General features: G+C 39.9%; 2 protein-coding genes across 2 annotated transcripts; one reads left to right on the top strand and one right to left on the bottom strand.

Moving 5' to 3' along the window:
* The first annotated feature begins 1,012 nt into the window (after positions 1-1,012).
* On the top strand, positions 1,013-4,510 carry LOC137260488 (uncharacterized). Its single transcript, XM_067798155.1, has 6 exons — positions 1,013-1,134; positions 1,921-1,972; positions 2,608-2,690; positions 3,102-3,173; positions 3,694-3,925; positions 4,301-4,510. Exons 1-6 carry the CDS (start codon positions 1,078-1,080, stop codon positions 4,414-4,416), a joined length of 612 nt encoding a protein of 203 aa, XP_067654256.1. The 5' UTR covers positions 1,013-1,077; the 3' UTR covers positions 4,417-4,510.
* A 5,880-nt stretch (positions 4,511-10,390) lies between these two features.
* Positions 10,391-21,032, bottom strand: LOC137259701 (fucolectin-1-like). The gene is made up of 4 exons (XM_067797292.1): positions 20,981-21,032; positions 19,490-19,720; positions 11,200-11,448; positions 10,391-10,644 (listed from the first exon to the last, which is right to left on the bottom strand). Exons 1-4 carry the CDS (start codon positions 21,030-21,032, stop codon positions 10,391-10,393), a joined length of 786 nt encoding a protein of 261 aa, XP_067653393.1.
* Positions 21,033-21,398: the final 366 nt, after the last annotated feature.

The following is a 21,398-nucleotide window of genomic DNA, read 5'->3' as shown; positions in this document are numbered from 1 at the left end:
ACTATCAGATCGTCGCACACACACATACACAGACACACACACATACACAAACACATTGACATACATACACACAGACACACATAGACTCCATACACGCGTATAGAAACACATACACACATACACACACATATACACATAGATATATATATGCACACATACACACATACCTACACATAGGCATACATACACACGTACACACATACACACATGCACACGTATACACACGTATACAAACATACACACACATACTTAAACACACACATACACATACACACGCATACACACATACACACACACATATCTCCACAGACATTCACTCAAATACACACACATACACACACATATGGCTGAAACAATGACAATGGGAGGTACAACCATACTTCAACAACAACCGCTTACACACACATACTTTCAACAATCGTGACGACCCAAGTTACACTATGTCTTCAGTGTCGCAAGCTTGTAAGAGGCGACCGCAGAGTTCAGCCGCACAGACTCACTGACTGGGTTGACACATGTCATCATATCCCATTTTGAAAGAACGATGCTCATGATGTTGACCACTGGATTGTCTGGTCCAGATTCGATTATAAACAGCCCACCCGCATATAGTGTAAATATTGCTGAGTGCAGGGAAAAACCTCATTCCCTCATTCATGTTTGCAACACACATATCGTCTTAGGATCTGAATGTTTGACTGACTGACGGGTACGCCTAAACTAACTTATTCATATTTGCAACTCACACAAAGTTTAGCTGAGTGCGGAGTAAACCTAATTAACTCACATATACCTCTAACACACACACTATCCTCCAGTCTGCATGTTTACCTGAGTGCGACGTAAAACATCAACACGTTTTAGGCTATTAATATCTATTGTTTGGGTCGGTTATAAACCCATCGAGAACACAGGAAAATAAATGTAGTTTACCTTTGACCTCAGAAACAAAGAAGTTCCTAAATCAGTCCTCTGTTGCATGATAACCTAACCTTCTTAATCCGTCCATGATAAGGTCTGTGGGTCATGGCGGTATTTCGTTAAGTCTGACTGAAGCTGTTTTTGTTCGTACGTTTCATGACCATCTGGAGAGGTCCAGCAATGTTCAAGTTCAGCCTTTGGCCCCGCCTCTTGGTAAGTGCACAGACGGTACTTTGTACGTGTTGTGATACTCCTACAAAGTTATGCTCTGTGCTGCTCGTGTAACACTAGCCTGCTCTCAATAGTTCCGTTAGGAGGTTATCGTGTTTTGTCTCTGAACGAATGAGACATGGTGTCTGCACAGACAGTGACTGATATAAACTGGACCTGGTGAGGAAACATGTTTTATTGTCCATGTGGTGAAACGTAACCAGTGTCATACATATCATATATCACTTATGATTAACAGCCATAGTTTCTGTAGTTCTTCATCTGTGACGTCATTAAACAATTGAATATGGCGTCAATTATCCGTCCGGCACACTTGCCTATCGAGTTGCACTGCAATAATGCACAAATAACATAGACAGTAATAAATAGCAATACACTCGAGTGGTTGTGACATGCGAGCTGCACGCAACACTTGCAAAATTATGTATTTATATAAAAAGGAATCAGTCATTTTGGATAAATCGTATGACACACTTGTTCGTGTAATGATCTCTTTAGATCCACACCTTTCCACGGGTCACATCGCAATTGATATCCAGCACGATAACACTCCCTTATTTTTTTTAATTACTGTGTTATATCAAGATTTCAGCATGATGTTATGGGGCGCGAGTGACTGATTGGCAGTGTTTCAATTATAATGATTTCAGTCACCCGGTTTCAGTCTATCTAAGTAAATGTTTCAGGATGCCGCGTGAACTGAAGCTTCGTCATGCCCTTAGTTTTAGTAACAGTAAACACATCCCCATGTTTATCGCGTTTCTGCAGCTGGTAGCCGCCTGTGTTGGAGGACGACACATCGCAGTGGGAGCACCTGTCAGTAAGTACAGCAGAGAGAATACTCGTGAAAGATTTTGACACAAGTATCAACTATCAGTGTATGTAATGCAGGTATAATAAAGTCTCTTTTTTTCAATAACATCACGGTTTATATCAACGCCGTAGTGTGTAATGGCGTCACAGTGAATCTCGACGTCACTGCTTGTAATAAAGGCTGGGCATATGCAGAAACGTTAATCTTCGTCATTACGTTACCCATAGCAATGACATCACTGTGGGTAAAAAGAACATGACGTTACTGCTTGTAATAACAACACTGTGTGTAATAACACTCTAGAGTATATAAAACGTCACTGAGAAATGATGCCACTCTTTGCAATAACACCACTGTGTGCTATGGTACCACTATACGTTATACCGTCACTGTTTGTAATAACGGTATTATATATTATAACGTCACTGTTTGTGATAACGTCACTGTATATCATAACGTCACTGTTTGTAATAACGTCACTGTATGCAATAACACTACTGTATATCATAACGTCATTGTTTGTAATAACGTCACTGTATGCAATAACGTCAATGTAGGCAATAACACTACTGTATATCATAACGTCTATGCACTCAGCAATGTCACTGTGTATAACAACGTCAGTGTATGTTTGTTTCCAGACAACGATGTATTGTGTATATCCTGCAACGACGCCTCTTCTCCCGAGTCCTGCACGACCTATGAAATGTGTGGTCGGGACGAGGTATTTGGACAGTAAATACACCCATGTCACAATACCGGCACATTGCCAGCTGATATTGACTAACCCCAGTCTACTTCCCGCTCACCACCCTCAATCTAACTGACATAATGCAGCATTAACAAGACATTTAGCCATGTCACAATGTGATCGCTTGAACGATGAAGTGAGGAAGTGAATCAGACGTCGTGTTTAGCAATATCCGAGAATTATCACGGCGGGGGACACCAAAAATTATCAGTACCCTTTCAGGAAATAGAACTCGAACCTTTCGCGTGACGAGGGAACTCTTTAACCATTAGGTTATCCAATCTCAAACGCCCAAGAACCTTAAACAGTTTTATTTGGTAACGCTTACAATGTCCAAATGTAGAACATTTGAGGCGCAACTGATACATTCTGTACGTGTTACAGATCTGCTTCACCCGAGAGTATATAGATGACAAAGGCCGCCACGCCTACAGACTTGGATGTGAAAGCAGGCAGGTATGTCTATATACTGTAGGCTATATAGATGTCAGAGGCCACCACGCCTATATACTTGGATGTGAAAGCAGGCAGGTATGTTTATTTATATACTATAGAATATATAGACCACAAAGACCACGACACCTATATACTTGGATGTGAAAGTAGGTATATATACTGACGCTCTATATGAAAATACACATTTGCTTTCCGACGATTAATTCCCAAAGGCAAACCCAAGCTCATTAATTATGAGTGTTTTGATTTTGAGTTGCTCGACAGAAACACCGTCGTACCACCTGTATCCTGTATGCAGTTGTGAATGGGGTGTCATGAAAATCAAGATTTTGTTGAATGACGATCCTGTCGACGTGACACATGTCTAAATACATATACATGTATTTGATATTGATAGCTGCTTCTATGTTCCACAGATCTGTGACATGTACAAGACCATACAGACCATGATAGGTCGTCGTGACACGTCTAAATACATGGACATGTATCTGATAATGACAGCTACGTCTGTTTTCCACAGATCTGTGACATGTACAAGACCATACAGACTATGGTAGGTCGTCGTGACACACAGCCAAGGCTCTGCTTCCAGTGCTGTGACACAGTCCAGTGTAACACTCGTCTCTGTGCAACAAGTTTCAACTTTACTTTACGGACTACAAAAACCACACCCCGCCTTACATCTACCTACATCTCTACTACAACCTCTCCTACAACTACTACAACTACCACTACGACTACAACTACTCCAGGTAATCCTCAGCCTGGAAGTGCAGTGAGGTAGCCTAGAGGCTAAAGCGTTCGCTCGTCACGGTTTCAATACTTTACGTGGGTACAAAGTGTGAAGCCCATTTCCGGTGTATATTGCTGGAATATTGCTAAAATACGGCATAAAACCATATCATCCCGGTGACGTACCAGCAACACATTGGAACGGCTTACTTGGCGTCCCTTTTTCCTCTTCCAAATGTCACAAGTTGTGTGGGTGCTACGTTTTTTATTTTGTTGAGTATGTACATGTTGCTATGATGGCAAGTGTGAAAACGCGCTAAAACACCAGTGAAAACAACCTGAAAAATATACTAGTTCTTTGTCGAAGTGAATAACGTTGTAAAGCAACATTGCAGGTCCGCCGTGTCTTGACATGGATCAGTATTGTGACTCTTGGTCTAAGTGGGGAGAGTGCACGACGAACGCAGGCTACATGCTGCTTTACTGTCGACACAGTTGTAACCAGTGTTGACGATGAGGACTCCACATCAGCGTCAGCTACAAATGAAATATTTTGATGTCTTCATGAAAGAAACAATTAAACATTTTCAACGAATCAGAAAGAAGTAATATGACACGTTTTTTGTGGAACTGATGTATGCCTTTAATCACGTGATGTGTATTGAGTGAGTGAGTGAGTGAGTGTGTGAGTCAATAGTTAACGTCACATCGGCAATATGTCAGTCATATCGTGAGGAGAGTGAGTGAGTGAGTTAATATTTAACGCCACATCGGCAATATCTAAGCCATATCGTGACGAGAACACGTTTGATATTGAAATGAAATATTGCATGCATTGCAAAGACACCTATTCTACAATTAAAAACATGGAAAGTTTGGTTGAGGATTCTGCGCCATTGCTGTTGCAAGGCAGCGCCAAGTTCCTGCAAATTCTGAGGTTGTTTCCTAAGACCACGAAGCCTTCTCCCAGGTGCATTCCAAACGTACTCTATTGGATTAAGGTCAGTGGACTTCGATGGCCAGTCCATGACGTTGATCCCAGCGTTTTGAAGGGAATTTCGTGTCAATGTAGCAGGGCTGTGTCAGTCACGCACAAACAACTGAAACTGCTTTCGTTGTACGTCAAGGGCCAACGGTTTATTTGTGATGAGTACAGATGAAAACAATAACCCTGAAACAATCAGGTGTACAATACAATAGATGTAGCAATATACACGTGCTATTTAGACAGATATACACATATTATTCATACATAAAATTATGCTGTAACGTTATAAAATTGTTTCTTCAGTAACCAATTACTGTGTACGAAATGTCTTCCATTTGAGTTATATCATACTGGTATATAAACAATACATAAACCTACCAGGTGTGTGGGCTTAGGTTTATTTCACACCTGGGGACGCTATCAAATGATTGTCTGTAGAGAAAATAATAACACTTATATGTACAGACATGCTAATAACGAACATATACAAAGAATCCTCAGCAATGATATAGTATTCAAACATACACATTTGGCTGTAGCTGAGCAAGATATCAAACAATGCAAGAATAAGATCTCATTCATTCATTCATGGTTACAAAGCTATACTTGTGTTCACACGCCTTGCCTTATATCAATCATGTTATTAATATTACATTATAATGGATGCAGAGTATTTATTGGGCCATTTACACCAATAAGAACATCAAATTCACAGTACTATGCATTTGAGAATAGCAAACACTTATACAAGTACTAGATAAGTCCAAATATGATAGCGCATGAACAATAAGTACATAAAATAGCCAAATTACCTCAGAATGCGATCCAAAGACGTTGTCCAAAGATATGTCCCAGCAATCAACATGTCATATCAACAACTGACGATTGAATGTGGAGTGACCACAAACCTTGTAATGTGTAAAAGTGTAAAGCTTAGCTGATTGCCAAAGCTGGCTATGAAGACAAAAGGACCTAAGTGGGAAGGGCTTATGTAATTGTATTGTGTGGTGAACATGCGGTTAGCATGAGCAGTGAACTGGCTGTGAGTGATAATTAAGGCAGGCTGAGTAATAGGTTAAATAATATGACTAAAACTATGTAATGAATTTAGGAGAATTTATTTAGATGAATTCTAATCAATATACAACATGTTCAAATATACAAAATCTGTCACTGTCACATCAACATCGCGGTATGGTCGAGCATTATCATGCTGGAACTGTAGATCTGGACCATGAGCCGCCATGAAAGGAACGAGTTGAACGGGTGAGCACCTGGTCGCGGTAAGCAGCAGCTGTGAGGTTTCAACAGATGACCAGAAGTCGGGAACGGTTGTTCCCACAGATAACACCCCAAACCATGCAACTTCCACCCCCGAATCTGTCGACTTCTTGTACACAACACTTTACATACGGTTCACGACGTCGTCTCCAGACTCTATGTCTGCAGTCCGCTAATCTGACGGTACACCTGTATCCATCGCTAAAGACGACTCGATTCCAGTCTCTCTGGGTCCATCAGAGCTTACAGTCATCTGCTCTTGACGTCATACGTGGACGACCCGACCTTGGGTGATCAGAAGTGGTGCCAGTTTGTTGTAGACGACCTCGCAAGTCATACTCAGTACGACGGCTGCATCCAATTGCGATTGGGTGGGTCATTTGCTGATACGATGAGGGCTCACTGTGCGTAGAGAAAGATGATCTGTTAGATGGGCATTTTAGAAGTATGGCGAGTCACAAAAAAGTAAGATTCTTTATGGGTAATAACTTCTTTTATTGTACTTGATACGTCGTTTCAGTATGGATTCACATACCGTCAATATACCCTAGGAGATGTTGTTATCCATAAAGAATGTATATAGAGATGTTTGGTTTTGTAAATACAAGTTCTCTGAATTTGCGTTCGATCCAATCAAACTCACCTCAGTAGAGATGGTGAACTACTGCGTGGCTGGAAATTGTCATTCGTCCAAATACAAAGCAGGACTTGAAACTGACAAGAGTTTGCACCTGTTTTCCGTCGGATCCAACTGGATGAAACTGGGACAAATTGCATGTCGTCAACGATTGAAGCTGTGTATTGCATATTGTCTTTAGTAGACAGGCAGGCAGACATTTAGCTGTCATTAACCCAGGCATTGAGCTTTCTCTGTGACAAAGGCTGCTTATCACAATCAACAGTTGTTTTTCATGTAACGAGTAGATTATATACTTGTTTGTGTACACAACCAAAATTAGACTACTGCTCACGACCTCATACTCCAGCCATGCATATTGTTTCTAGCTCGGCGAACCTATTCACTGCGTACGCGTTATGGGCGCAGTGTAGCTATTGAAGCCACTTTTTTCCCCCAGCGTATAGGTTGAATTTGCATTTTTGATGATTTGTTTCGGTAAGTGCATACCGAAAGGTTGTGCAAAGTTGTGTTTTACGGGACCTTTAATCATCTAAGAATGGCTACTTTAATATCATGTCTAATGGCTGGTCTATCATTCGGTTTACGATACAAACAATAATATACGTGTTCAGAGAATGTGCACAAATTAAAACATTTACATGAATGAAATGGTATGTAGAAGCCAACACATAAAGTAGGGGTTGAGTAATGTAGATACAAGAGATAGATCATATCTTATTGCGGTTAAAAATTTGGCGTGACAAAATGTGTAAGAAATTACCACCAAACCTGCAAAATATAACACTGACAAGTCTGAGATTTTTCAATGTATTCAGCAAAAACAAAGGCACGTTACAAAGCAAAATACACAGATTCACAACAGAGCCTTCATGTACAAGACTACTGAGTCAATTCTAAAGTAATGGGTCACAACTACAATGTCAACTCATGGAAGTCTTGATGTGAGTGATGAACCGTTATGCAGAATGTAACACAGCGAGTGGTAAGGCAGCGGTTATGTAGATCAAGCGTTGACGGAGAGGCTGACAGGTGTTTACTCCAGTTCACCTGCATCCGTGTATTTCCGTATCAACAACACAACTAGCCTTTATATATACAGTCAATAATTTCTGAAATTTCGAGCACCAACGACCATCGCCATCAACGTGGAATCTTCTAGCAGTGGAATATTATCATCTTAAGAGATCTTAAGAGCACTTCCTGAAAGCCTGCTACCAAAATACAAACAGTGATGAACATTTATATGATACGAAATGTGACAATTGTCACTTAAAACACAATTATTATTATTTAACTCCTAAGTAATTGCCACCACTTTTTAGAACTTTGATTATTATTTCTCAGCATTAGCATCATAGGCACGTTTTGGATTTCTAACCCTTGAAACTATTGTTACGGAGCGTTCTGAACTTAAACCAGTCATTAGGACGGTTTCGTTTTTTTTGCCATCTTATGTTTACGATTGAGTTTCCTTGTTAATGATCGGATTTCCTTATTCATCCATGCCGGATCTTTAGTTCTAACTGTTATAGTTTCATTTGGGGTATATTCCAAACAATATTAAGGATGTGAGGTTTTCCGTAGTGTCATCGACGTTCTGTGAAGAAAAAAAGCGTACTTGAGTTTATCCCTTTGATGCTACCATTCAAACTATGGACATCTGCCGAGGAATAATAATAGATGTATTGTTTCTTTACGGATTCTGTGAAATACCGGGCAGTGGTCACTACATATGGGATCTAATACACCAGAATCTCTGACAACGTCGACACGGGATATAAATATTAAGTCGATCAACGTTTTGCTATTTTGGGTTATTCTTTTAGGATTTCTTATTATTTGCCGAAGGCTGTAATAACTTATATTTATTTTTTATATTTTTTTTATTACACTTTGAGAATATCAATATTTAAATGACCGGTTATAACTGTCTGCATGTTAAGATGAACTGTGTTACCTTTTGATTCATTAATCAAGTTCCAATATTCGGAGCTCCTATCGGCGCGATAAAATGTTCCGATCAGATATTTTCTTGTTTTACAGTTAATTTGTATGCATATTGCCTCAAGCCCGACCACATCCAAATCATTCATTAAAGATTGAAGCACAAATAGTGTCTTTCACATAGACTGCCACACCGCCGACGCGGGTGTGCCGGTCTTTACGAAATGGAAGGTAAAAGCCAGAGATTCTCACATCGATGTTGTTTGAGTCAGTTAGCCTAAATGTTTCTTTTAGGCATGCTACATCATAGTCTCACAGTTCAATTCTTAAAATATCCAATTTCTCTTTGAGGCTACGAACGTTTAAGTGGACAATCTTTAAATATTTTAGACATATAGGTCCTGAATTGGGATGGATATCTCCACAAAACAATATCAATGCGATGGCATCAATGAAACACGAGTGCTATACATGTATTTAAACTTGAATAAATGTAGATAAAGTGCAAATTTATATGAAAGTTTGGAATCGAGAGCTGCAGCAAAAGTACCCACTGGCTATATGTATTGTGATATTTCAACCGACATTGTTACCCGTGAAGGTCCCGGTTTAGAATAGGTCTTCAGCAACCCATGCTTGCCATAAAAGGCGACTATGCTTGTCGTAAGAGGCGATCGGGTGGTCAGGCTCGTTGACTTGGTTGACACATGTCATCGGTTCCCAGTTGCGCAGATCGATGCTCATGTTGTTGATCACTGGATTGTCTGGTCCAGACTCGATTACTCACAGACCGCCGCCATATAGCTGGAATATTGCTGAGTGCGGCGTAAAACTAAACTCACTCACTCACCGACATTGTTATATATGGTAGGCCTGTTATGTTTATCGTCCTTTGTCGACGCATATTTTAAAGTGATTACCTTGTCTTCATCGCTATATGGCTGTAATACTGCCGATGTGATGTAAAATTTTAACTCACTCACTCACTTTGATGGTTATTTTCTTAGAATTATTGTTTCAGTAAACAATATATTCAGCCAGTGAGTTTTGGCTTAACACCGGTTTCCAATGGGTCATAAAGTGTAGACACTTTAAAGAGTTGATTGTCTGGGGACTGGAAGCTGATCTATATATTAAAAGACAACGTATGTGTATCTTCATAATGTGTCGCATATTCTCCCAAAAGTAACTTCTTGATAAATAACTGTCACTGTTCGATGTTTAGCACATCAAGGTAGTGGAGTGTAGTTAAGAGGCTGTCTGTGTTTCTTCCCACCACGACCCTTTGGAGTAAGTACATAAGTAACAATAGTCTCATGCAACATTTCAGCAAATGTCACCGCGGTCACACCGTACATGGGTTTCACGCGTTGTGGGTACTCTTTCCGAAATCTTCAGCATGACGACGGAACGCTACAACTATTTGACTTTGCCCCAATTTACAATCATCCAATGAAAGAGTGAGCCACCATTCAAAATCTTCTCAACATTACAGTTCCATCACACAACACGTTCTCAATTAATGCTATAAATAAACTTGATCGAAGATGGGCAGTAAAATAATTAGATCGTAACAGTTATTTAAAGAAAAAAAAATCATCATTAAATAAACACTTTTCATGTTTCAATCGTTCATTCTGTTAGACACTGAACGCTGTTGATTGTATACACATTTCCGAATGCATCACCAATGGGGTCACGGGATTCGGCGAGCATCTCGCATGTGACCACGCCCATCCCTGGCGACCCATAGTGGAAGGCTTTGCAGGAAGCCGTTCTGAGACACGTGATGGCACACTTCAGTTTCCTGATGTTTTCATACATGGCGATGATATTATGTCGCTTCCCGGCCCCAGTCACGTGACGACTGAACACGACAGATACATCTGGAACGTAACAAGTGATGTAAATGAAATGAATACAGTTTGTCATGCATGCTTAAAAACCCAACAACATGTATCTTTTCCAATTTGCATGTTTGTGAACTGTTTCTTTCTACTTAAGAATGTGAATTTCTTCAGGCGGAACTGCATTTCACTATGGAATGGGATATTCATGGTGACACTGGGGCACAAGCCACGACAAACAAGTTACCCATTTCGGTAGCCTATTGCGACCAGCAGTTTTGGTGCCGTGGACCGATTGTTTTGAGGTATGAGGATTAAGGAACACTATTTCCGTTTCCATAAACTTCAACCACCAGACTCCCTTCCTCTATCGACACCAGGGCACAACCCACGACCTATATTACCTGCACGAGTGATGAGCTATTAGCGTTAGCCAGCAACTCAAAAACAGCAGTCTTCTCTTCGCGAGTGCCAATTACAGGCGAAAACAGCATATATTTTCGGTTAGTTACATCAGAAATAGAGTATGTCAGGAGTACCAAAACGAAGATTCTCTGCTTTTATGTGCATGGGACTTCACTTAGCTGTTCTTACCTCCGCAGATGCTCCGTAATGGCGCTCCCATCACCTCAACCTCACACAGAGTTAAACGATTGTCCTCAAACACGATTTGTCTGATTATTCTCACGTAACGGCCAATGGTGTTGACAGCACAGGTCAAGTCTACCGTCTGACCTTTGGCTACTGTGTCCTCATGCCTATAGCAGAGCTGGAGGCCAGTGTCATTGCCGTTCCTTGGGTCAGTGATATGGACCTCCACATTAAAGTTGGTTAACCTAGTGTCTGGATGAAAAACAAATACACAAAATGTAACATGTGAAAATAACGTAGATTCAATATCTTAGACAAATGTGATCCAAATGCATATTCACTGAAAAGCATCAGGATGGTTTTGCTCATAACAATCGACTGGAGTCGTGCAGAACTGGAGGTCAGCATTACCATGCTGGCCAAAGAGCCACCGACTTCTGTGCATAGACATCTATAATTATTCAAAATTTGACAGAAATTAGCACCATGAAAATTTCAAAGGTGCTTCAAAATCTTCGAAAACGGTTAAACGATTCACATTTTATGCACAGAGCATGGCGTGACCATTCAGTTGGTAGACTCGGGCCTATTCCACAATATGGGGTAAAGCTACAAGCATTATCCAGCACCCACCATGGGACTAAATCCCTCGAGTTGTTGAGCTGTGGTTTTATTTATTTATTGTGGGGTACGACTGAGTGAGTGAGTTTTGTTTTACGCCGCTTCTAGCAATATTCCAGCGATATCACAGCGGGGGACACCAGAAACTGGGCTCCACACATTGTACCCATGTGGGGAATCAAACCCGAGTCCCCCCCCCCCCCCCCCCCCATCCCGAATACCCTAGCAGCTTAATTTGTCGTTAATTGAGTTCCCTTACGGGTGTATGAATACCGGTTACCCTCATGTCTTAATTCATGGTTCATTTATTCCTTCACAGGGGTACAAGAGATAATGGCTTATTGTTTTCTTTTTTAAACGTACTCATAATAAATAGTGATGACTTTGTGGAAGCGATCTGTCATAAACCCATCGAAATAGACTAATGAGTAGCTTGAGCATAGAGACGTGCGTTCTCTGGTCTTAAGGCTATAATTAATTAAACAGCCATGAGAAATTGTAACCGATCGGTACGCAACCTACCTAAACTGTCGTATCGAATTGGCCTTAACTAATCACTGGACATAGGACTGACGTCCGATAAGACAGGACAACCGTTTCTTTCTTCAATTTTTCCACATAGTGATGAATATAAAAATGGTTAAAATCTTTAATATGGCGGGTAATTTTTGTCAGGTGCACAACCATGAAATGATAAAACCCAAGAAAAACTATTGGGTTGTATATTAACGGCATCGGCAGATATTTTGTCGTTGAGTTTTGTCACTTTATCGTTGATCGCTGACACCACTCAGGGCAAACGGGTCACCCATTCCTATTTTTCACACATCGCCATTTCTTGGGCATACTGGTGTCTGAACAAACGTGCAGTTAATTCCATCGACCATTGGGTGTGATGGACTCATACAGTCCCGCGCCCGAATTTGACCTCAAGATACATCGGGGAGGTGACAATATGATTTACATTTGCCTAGACTTTCGAAGCGCTCTTGGCGCAAAGAGAGTCGTAAGTTAATGTTAATGTGGGGCACTCACAACTATCTTAACGCTCAGGGAGTTTCGAAAATCTAGACCTCTGGCGGCTTGTTTCTCCAAATAAGCCTTAACAGTATCAATGGAGACCATGACGGCTTTGGTGAGTTTATGGATCCTTTTTGCACCTTTCCAGTATTCTCTTGGACTGTAGTGTATGCATGTTTCATGCATTTAAGATACATTTTACTGTAATACAGTACCATGGTGTCCACATGCGGAAGTCATGACACCATCAATGGCGATCCATTGTTTGGGACCCATGAGCAACAGCTAGGTTCTATTGAGGGTTATAACATAGGTCCTCTGCCTATTGATGTTTGAATGCTTGACGAGAATGTTGATTTGTTGCTTGACGACATATTCTTGCCCCCCTTTGGAATATTTGATGTCACCGTTACCTGCTATTTGAATACATCTTAGGTCTTAACCCAGTGTTTTCCATGACTGGTTTCCCTGCACATTCATCCTTCATTTTTCAATTTGAGACATTGGGAATGTTTTGAATACGTTTTGAATTGTTAATCACAATCGTTGAATCCTCAATATGTTTTGAGCATTTATAGTAGTTGTCACCATGGTTACACGTATTCCCCCATCTTTGGATCTGAGATGTATAATTACTGTTGCCAAACATTTTGTATGGTGTCATCAGCTTGGCCAGGATAGATGAAAATAGATGGTTTAACTTTGGTAGTAGCAAGTATTTCAGGATAACGTTTTTGCCAGTTGTTGTCAAATATCTGAGAGACGAATTATTCATTTCTTGGAATTTGTTTCCAATTTAGCATTATTGTTAAGGTTTACAATACCATTTGACTCAATATCAGTCTATTCCTTAAAGTCTAACATCTGTCTGTGTCAGATTCCATTCCATGCACATCTTATACCTAGATCTCTTTTTTGTCCTATCCGTATCGGCTTGGTGTTTTCTGTGTTGACGTCTAATCCTGTAAATCTTGCAAACAAAGGCAAATGTGTGCCAAACTCTATACAAACTTGGTTCAGATCCGCCATAGGTCACTGTTGTGACATCTGTGAATTGGACTGAAAGACTTTGTATATTACATATTATTATCCATTGTGTGTTCTTATTTTTCTTAGAATTTAGCATTAATAAATAAATTTTCATCACATTACATAAACATGTGGGGTGATATTGGGTCTCACTGTCAGCAGCTCCTACTTGTCTTGAAAAACTTGCTCATGAACCCGTTTGATTTATTATCTTTTAGCAGACATTGAATCCACCTTTGAATGCATGGTCCAAAGTTGTCAAGTCTATTTTGCATATATTTTCTGTCAACTGAGTAAAAAGCTTTTTCAAAAGCGACGAGGAGCAATAATCCTGGAATTTAATATGATAGAGTATAACCCATTATATGATCTTTTTGCCTTGTGACTTCTGTTATATATCTTCCTTGAACATAACTTTTTGACCCTCATGAATAATACATGGTATTACTCTCCTTATTCTATGTGCTATAACTGCTGAGGCTAATTTGTAGCAGCTATTTAGTAGAAGGAGGTATTTTCAGCAATTGCTCACTTTACCCACACTTAGGGAAACATGTAATAAGACCTTTAAGTCTTTATCATACATACATAGAACCAATTTTGTATGCATAATTTATGTGAAATCTGTTTACGCCCTTACCCCTCCCCCAAACTTATTTTCCCTGTAAGGAAGATTCTCACAGTTTTGGTATTTTATTTTCTATGAATACTTAATTTTATTATTTTTTGTGTATTGACTACACTTAAATAATGTTTTTTATTACTTTTTTGTTGTTTTTCTTTTGGTCCTTGTACTTTTCCATCCGAGCATTTTGTAGTCTTTTATCACTGACACATTTCTTCACAAAGTCTTACTGTCAAGCAAAAGATAATGGATGTTCTCTACAAACTGGCTAAAAGGTTTTCTATATTACATATGTTTACCCTTATATTTTCTTTTTCTTATTAGAATAGATAGTCTTTCATCACATGAAATAAAAATGAAGGGTGATATGGGGTCGCCCTGTCATCATTTTCCACTCATCTTGAATACCTCGCCCATTTACCAGTGTACTTGATTCAGGAACTCTTAGCAGAACTTGTATCCAATTATGAATGCATGGTCCAATGTTGAAAAAGCAAACTTTTCAACGTCAATAATGTCAAGCTGAATAACAATAATGGATGTTCTATGGACAAATTACATGAAATTCGATATTACTAGCCTTTTGAATGGCAGAGGCAATTTCATTTAATGTGCCTTTGATTGGGGCATGTCTTCCGAAACAATAAAATTAAATTATTACCCACGTGGTACTTCGTAAAAGTGTGTCATAACACCTTCGAGTGATTTGATTGGATAATATGTCAACTTTGACATTACTGGTACTACTTTCACCACTCATTCCATTCATGATTTTCATTCACGTTTTCACACCCGAGAGCATGTAAAAATGAAAACACTTCTATGGAATTAGATAAAATTTATTTCATTTAGTGTGGTTACTAGCATTATTTTCAATTCTATGATAACTAAAGTTTCTGTAATAGAAACGACAATAAAACAATCTATAAAAATACGTAAACAAATACGTCTAGTAGGCCTCTCATGAGTGAAAACAAATGTGGCCTCGCCCGTAAAAGTTATTGATGTCGTCAAAATAGACGGACAATTGGTTGGAAGAGTTGTGAATGTTATCAAGAGATTGAATACCTTCTGCGTGTATGTTGTCGGGACTGCACAGTAACACACAACATCAAAAGACGAGCGGCGCTCTTGTATCTCTATCACTGCCACTGTCAGCCGCATCCATTCGAGTCCTCCCGCACACAAACATATTGTCACTGCCATTCCTCCCCTGGTTTCTTATGTAGGGGTCAAAAGCACTTCCCAGAATCTGAACACAATAGGCTTGAAATCGTCTTCGTTCGAGGTTGTAGGCTGTGTTTTCAGACCCAATTTTCGGTGGAGTGTTCAACATAAACATCGATTCTCGACAAGTGGGAATTCCAAGCCGAGATGAGAAGGCGTCACTGGCATCCTGCGCAAAGCGTTGCCGAATTATTGACAGTAACTCGTCCTCAAATAAAGAACATTAAGCTCAACTATTTGAGACATACGGTTCACTGTTATTCACATTCATCTTTGCTGATGCGTTTGCCGCTCCTAATTAAATGCTTCCCAGAATCTTCTTCATTGTGAACACTTCTCAACATGACGACTAGCCCGACAGTGATGGCCGACTGACGTTCAGGCAAGATTTAGGTCATGTAGTCAAGATTTTTACACTTTGCAAGTGTTTTGATGAATTATATTATTGCTTTTGAAAACAAATTCTCACCTGAAATAATTAGTTTTTCATGACGACTTGATTCTGTCTTAATTTGTTTATTTTCTTGTGATTTGGCGCCTTATAGGAAATACATTGCCTCTACGCAGCGTACGTTTTCCTAGATATGATGTATTAATCCGCGTTACATGGTTCATCATAGGAAAGCAAAATATTGCTTTATTTTAACGATATTTTCACTTTTCAGAACGTGGGTAATACATAGGATACAAAACTCGTTCCCCTTTCATATCAACCCCTTTCATATCATGTTTATGAAATAATTTTCGTAACAAACCCAAATTATTTCACTCGGGACATAAACTTGATATGAAAGGGGAAGCTCGTTTAATATCCTATAACTACCCCCCCCCCACACACACCCCCCCAAGAAAACGCATTGGCGATTTGTGTTTTAAAAAATCTATTAATTACCCATTGTCTTCCAACAATCGTCAAAATATGTAACTAAATTGTTGATAACATGATTTTACATAGCTGCACAAGGAAAAACTCGATTTTACTTGAAAATGGTGATTTTGATAGGATTTCTTACACTAATTAGAAAGACATCACCACAACACAACGGAAATCACCTTCCAGTTGAAATTGTGCAGCAAAGAGCATTCGCTGCCTGGCAATTAAAGTCCAGATTGCTTTCAGACTTTGGCAGTCGTTTTGAAGGCGTTTCAAGATCAAATCACTACGTCGCGTCTTGACTCTGTAGAACATCGACATTGGAAAACGGCATGCCGGTGGTGCCAGGCGTCTGAATGTTAGTCCGAGCAAGATATCACGGCTTGCAGTTCGTTGCAACCAAACAAATGTAACAAATGGCCGTCCCTGCACAGACAGACCTCGAGTTACCACTGCAATCCAAGATCGGTACATCCGGGTACTACAGTTGCGTGACCGTTCCGCCACGAGTGACAGCACAGCAGCCAGGATGACTAGACTTCAGACGATATCCGGTCAAACTTTATAAAACACTTTGAAAGAGATTGATCTGAAAGCCAGGAAACCCAAAGTAGGGGTCATATTACGTCGAAATCTTCGCGCCCACCATCTCCGTTATCTACGAGTATCCACTTGGATTTATCGACATTACCTCCTTCTAAACTGATGTAAACTTCCATGCACTAAAGTCTACTTGTGAACACAATACGTGATGATATCTGGGCGTATTGTTGTCCTGGGCGCTGTTGTCGAAAAACGGGGAGGCGATGGATATCAGTCTTCAACCTTCATTTCCGCTAGTAGTCTCAGCGTTTTTGTTGCCTGGTATTCCATAAACAAGTCAGTATTGCATACAGGAATACATTTCGAATATGTGTTTTCTTTCCATCGCTTCACACATTTGATCCACTTAGGGTTTTCTTCGATGGACTTCGCATCGGATCTGATTTACGTCGTTATTTTAGTGTTCGTGTTTTCCAGTTCTTCATGTATTTTGTCCATTTTCTCTATTGTCAGAGTGTTTGTTGAGTTCGTTCGCGAATAAGACTTCTATGTCTGTGCCCCTCGCCATGTTGTATTCGTTTCCCGCCTTTCGCTGGTCGATTTACATGATGGAAATTTCTGTCTGTGGCCGTTTGGGGTTGAAGTTCACCTCACTGCTTTGTGATGGAATCCCATTATTGATAACTTGATTCTTCATCTCCGCAAACGCATCGACGGACAATATTTATCATCTGTAAGGCGTAAAACATCTGTGTGTTTTAAAAGCCTTCTGGTCTCCATTGTCTAAATCGCCTACATTTCCATCGAATGCCATGACCGTCACCCATTGGTAGCTGTCGTTGTAGACAAGTGTAGTCCCTTGTTTAAGAGAACTTTGAGTCTCGATGTCATCTAAGTATCCTGGGTCACCACCTCCACTGTTGGAGATCACTTCTGTTTGCCCGTAAACAATTTGTTTTATTCTACGTCGTATAACTTGCCTTCGACACCGGGTTCATGTCCACGAAGGAGACTTGCACAGAAACATTTATTACTTCATGTGCTCCGGTTTGTGTTCTAAATCCAAAACGGATATTTTGAGTTCTGTGATCACGCCCTACTTTAACTTGTTGTCCTGTACGAACGTGAATGATTTGGTTCCACTGTCTTTGAACGTTTTCTTTTCTTACCGCCATGACTCTTAACAGATTTCAAGGCCTTGAATACATCGGTAATGCCTACGGACGCTGGACAATTGCAGCACAAATAAAGAGATCACCAATTCGCAAAAAAGAGAGAGATGTTATCGTATTTAGCATTAAGAGAAAACGCTGTGATTCCCATTAATCCCAAGTGAGAAAAGTTGAGAATAATTGTTGACAGTACAACTACTAGAATATTACTCTTAGGTTAAAAGTTTTACACTATCACAAAAACATACCACGAGACAACAGTACAATATACGAACGGGCTATAGATCACCAACAACTGAATGTTGAACACCATACTGAGGATCATTGGGACTTACAGTACCTTTCCTACCAACGTGGACCCTAGTTGGATTTACATCATCCATTCAGCTGCCGGCGATTGTAGTCAAATTTAGTCATACTTATAAACACAAAGACACTACAGTCAGAATCTTGGTAAGTTTGAAATTTACTTTACAAGTTTTGGGACGTACGTACGTACCTTCAAACGGGGATGAAACAATATTTGGGTGACAACATCACAACTATTAAAATGTTTGAAATGTCGGATGGAGCCATTGGTAATCTGTACGGGAGATATGAGCCCCAATTCTGTGCTGGGATGACGAAAAACATTACGCAATACTGCACCAGTATATCTTCGTCACAGCCTCCCATTCCACGACATGTCAACTTTCTTACTTTCTTTGTGGGAAGATCTCAACACGGACCCGTGCAGATCATTACGGCGAGGCCTTGTCAGTTTAAACATAAATGGCTAACTAATGACATACAAGATGTTGGCGGCGAACGTTTCGACCGATTTGACAATCCCTACCCCCCAATATATGGTTTTATTGCATGTAGTTTTATTGACACCTAAATGACTGTCTCACTTCTTTTGCAATGTAACATGGCTATAGGATGTAATATCAGGCTCTAAGTAGGGTATAAGAAGTGGTATCACAGATTTGTTGAGTGCTGCCACAATCAGCTTAACTTTCAACATGAAATGTTCAATACTTTTTACAGCCTGTGGGCGACTTGACACACACACAAAAGAAAGTAACCTTTGTTAAAACCAAATATGTTTGGTTGTATAGAGATTGATAGTGTAATCTGAACATCCAGATACACTCAGAGTAACTTCACGTTCTACTGAAAGCTATTTTGAAAACTACTTACGACAGCAATCTCCCCTGTTGGTGAGCGATACAGTCAGGACCGAGAAGATCTGTTGAAGATCCACTTGCCACCATTGTTTGGACGGTAGGTATGAACCAGCTGTGAAAGTACAACTTCCGTTTTTCATGTCGGACGCCTTATTGCCGTCTACAGCCAAGCCAGATGTATGTGGTGCAAGTGTTGAAATCTGGGCTGTGGGCTTGTTCAAGGCAAGGTTTGGCAGATCCACACCTGGACCGAGGGAATGTATTTTTTTAAATATTAGGTTTAATATCTCACACTCGCACATCCTTCGGCTCACAAAAAAGCCTAAAAACAACAACAAGAACAACAAATGCAAAAAGGAATAAATGTGAGTTAGTTACACGTCACTTTTGAAAAGAGGACATGCTTGTGCACTTTAAATATTTCTGTAGCCGATGACAGTCAAACAACCAGGATATCACAAGTCGAGACTTAAAACAACCACTTCAAACGATTCATCCATCCATCCATTCATCCATCCATCCATTCATCCACCCATTCATTCATTCATCCATCCATCCATCCATTCATTCATTCATTCATATATTGATACATTCATTCGTGCATACATACATCTGAGAGGTCAACGACATACTAGGGACCATCTACACTTACTGTACTTTAGCTGCCTGCATGGACCATACCTATTTTACACAATCGCTTCAGTTATCCCTTGGATAATAATTTTCGCTCACCCGATTTTAAACGTAGTATATTTGTTCTTACAAAATCTGGCTAAACTGCTTCACCACCGGGTGATATTTCCTCACTCCAAATCCCCACTCTAATTTTTATGCAATTCACTGCATTTCCTTGGACAACTGGGTCTTGGTGGCTCATTCCGAGATCTCCATGTCTTGTGTTTCAAATGGGTTCTTTAAATGAACGTCTGGTGGTGAAGGGGCGGTAGATGCTTCTGTTCTATTCAATGTGTTTTATTTATTTTTTGTTGCTCAGATTTGCCATGTCGTTTGATAGCCCTTGCCTCAGCAGTAAGAAAGGAATTATTGTCGGACATTCTTGAGGCGACTGTCTTGTATCCAATGATTGTGGTAATAGCAACGTGGCAACGATCCTTAGATCCGTCTGTGAAATGGATTAACGGGTGTTCTTATTGGAACGTAACTGGTTCCATTTCTGTTTTATCGTCAATTTGGCATCTTGGTAATCATCGTTGGATCCGTCTGTAAAATGGATGTACGGATGTTCCCCTTGGAACTTAACCGGTTGTATTTCTGTAGTAACACCAAAGCATTTGTTTTGCATTTGATCAAACTTCGAATTGAGACACGATTCAACCTCTGATTTATTCTTAATCTACATTATAAAACTAAAAAAATATTTGTTTCTCCTCCTGTCGCATTTTGCTAAAATTGAGAAATAAGTACATAAACATGTGCTAGATGTTTATCACAGGAGTAAACAAAAAGGACACACTAAGATGTAAAATATGAAAGAGAAGCAAACCTGTAACAGAAAACAACGCAGCTGCCAATACGCACACCACCGCTTTAGCCATCGCTCGATAAAAGACAGAACTTCACTTTGTTTCAGTAATATGATCCAAATCTCTAGCGTTGCTATGGTGAACCGGAACACAACATCAAATATTGAAGGTAATAAAAATTTACAACATTGATGCTTCTAATACTACATGGTAAAAATATATATTCTCCATGTGTGTTTTTGTATGAGGTGCCAACTGCAAGTTGTCTTTGGTATTGTTTTGTGTGCAGGTTGTCTGAGGTGTTTCTCTAACTGTGTTGTGTGTGAGAGGTTTTATGTTACACCACATCACCATCACACGCACATAAGTTCATTTCAGTTCAAAGTTCAAAGACGCTTGTTAAAATACATACTTCTTTGAACACGTGTTTACATCACA

Source organism: Haliotis asinina, chromosome 13 (assembly GCF_037392515.1).
Source record: "Haliotis asinina isolate JCU_RB_2024 chromosome 13, JCU_Hal_asi_v2, whole genome shotgun sequence".
Classification (NCBI taxonomy): Eukaryota; Metazoa; Mollusca; class Gastropoda; order Lepetellida; family Haliotidae; genus Haliotis; species Haliotis asinina.
The sequence above is the reverse complement of the archived record's forward strand: the minus strand, read 5'-3'. Positions and strand labels throughout refer to the sequence as shown.

Bases quoted from the DNA above. Each gene is read 5' to 3' on its own strand.
- LOC137260488 (XM_067798155.1), top strand. From the start codon at position 1,078: ATGACCATCTGGAGAGGTCCAGCAATGTTCAAGTTCAGCCTTTGGCCC. The intron at 2,691-3,101 runs GTATTTGGACAG...TACGTGTTACAG, and splicing joins AAATGTGTGGTCGGGACGAG to ATCTGCTTCACCCGAGAGTA. The intron at 3,926-4,300 runs GTAATCCTCAGC...GCAACATTGCAG, and splicing joins TACGACTACAACTACTCCAG to GTCCGCCGTGTCTTGACATG.
- LOC137259701 (XM_067797292.1), bottom strand. From the start codon at position 21,032: ATGGCTAAAGCGGTGGTGTGCGTATTGGCAGCTGCGTTGTTTTCTGTT. The intron at 11,449-19,489 runs GTAAGTAGTTTT...TTTTTCATCCAG, and splicing joins CAACAGGGGAGATTGCTGTC to ACACTAGGTTAACCAACTTT. The intron at 10,645-11,199 runs GTAAGAACAGCT...GTTACGTTCCAG, and splicing joins ATTACGGAGCATCTGCGGAG to ATGTATCTGTCGTGTTCAGT.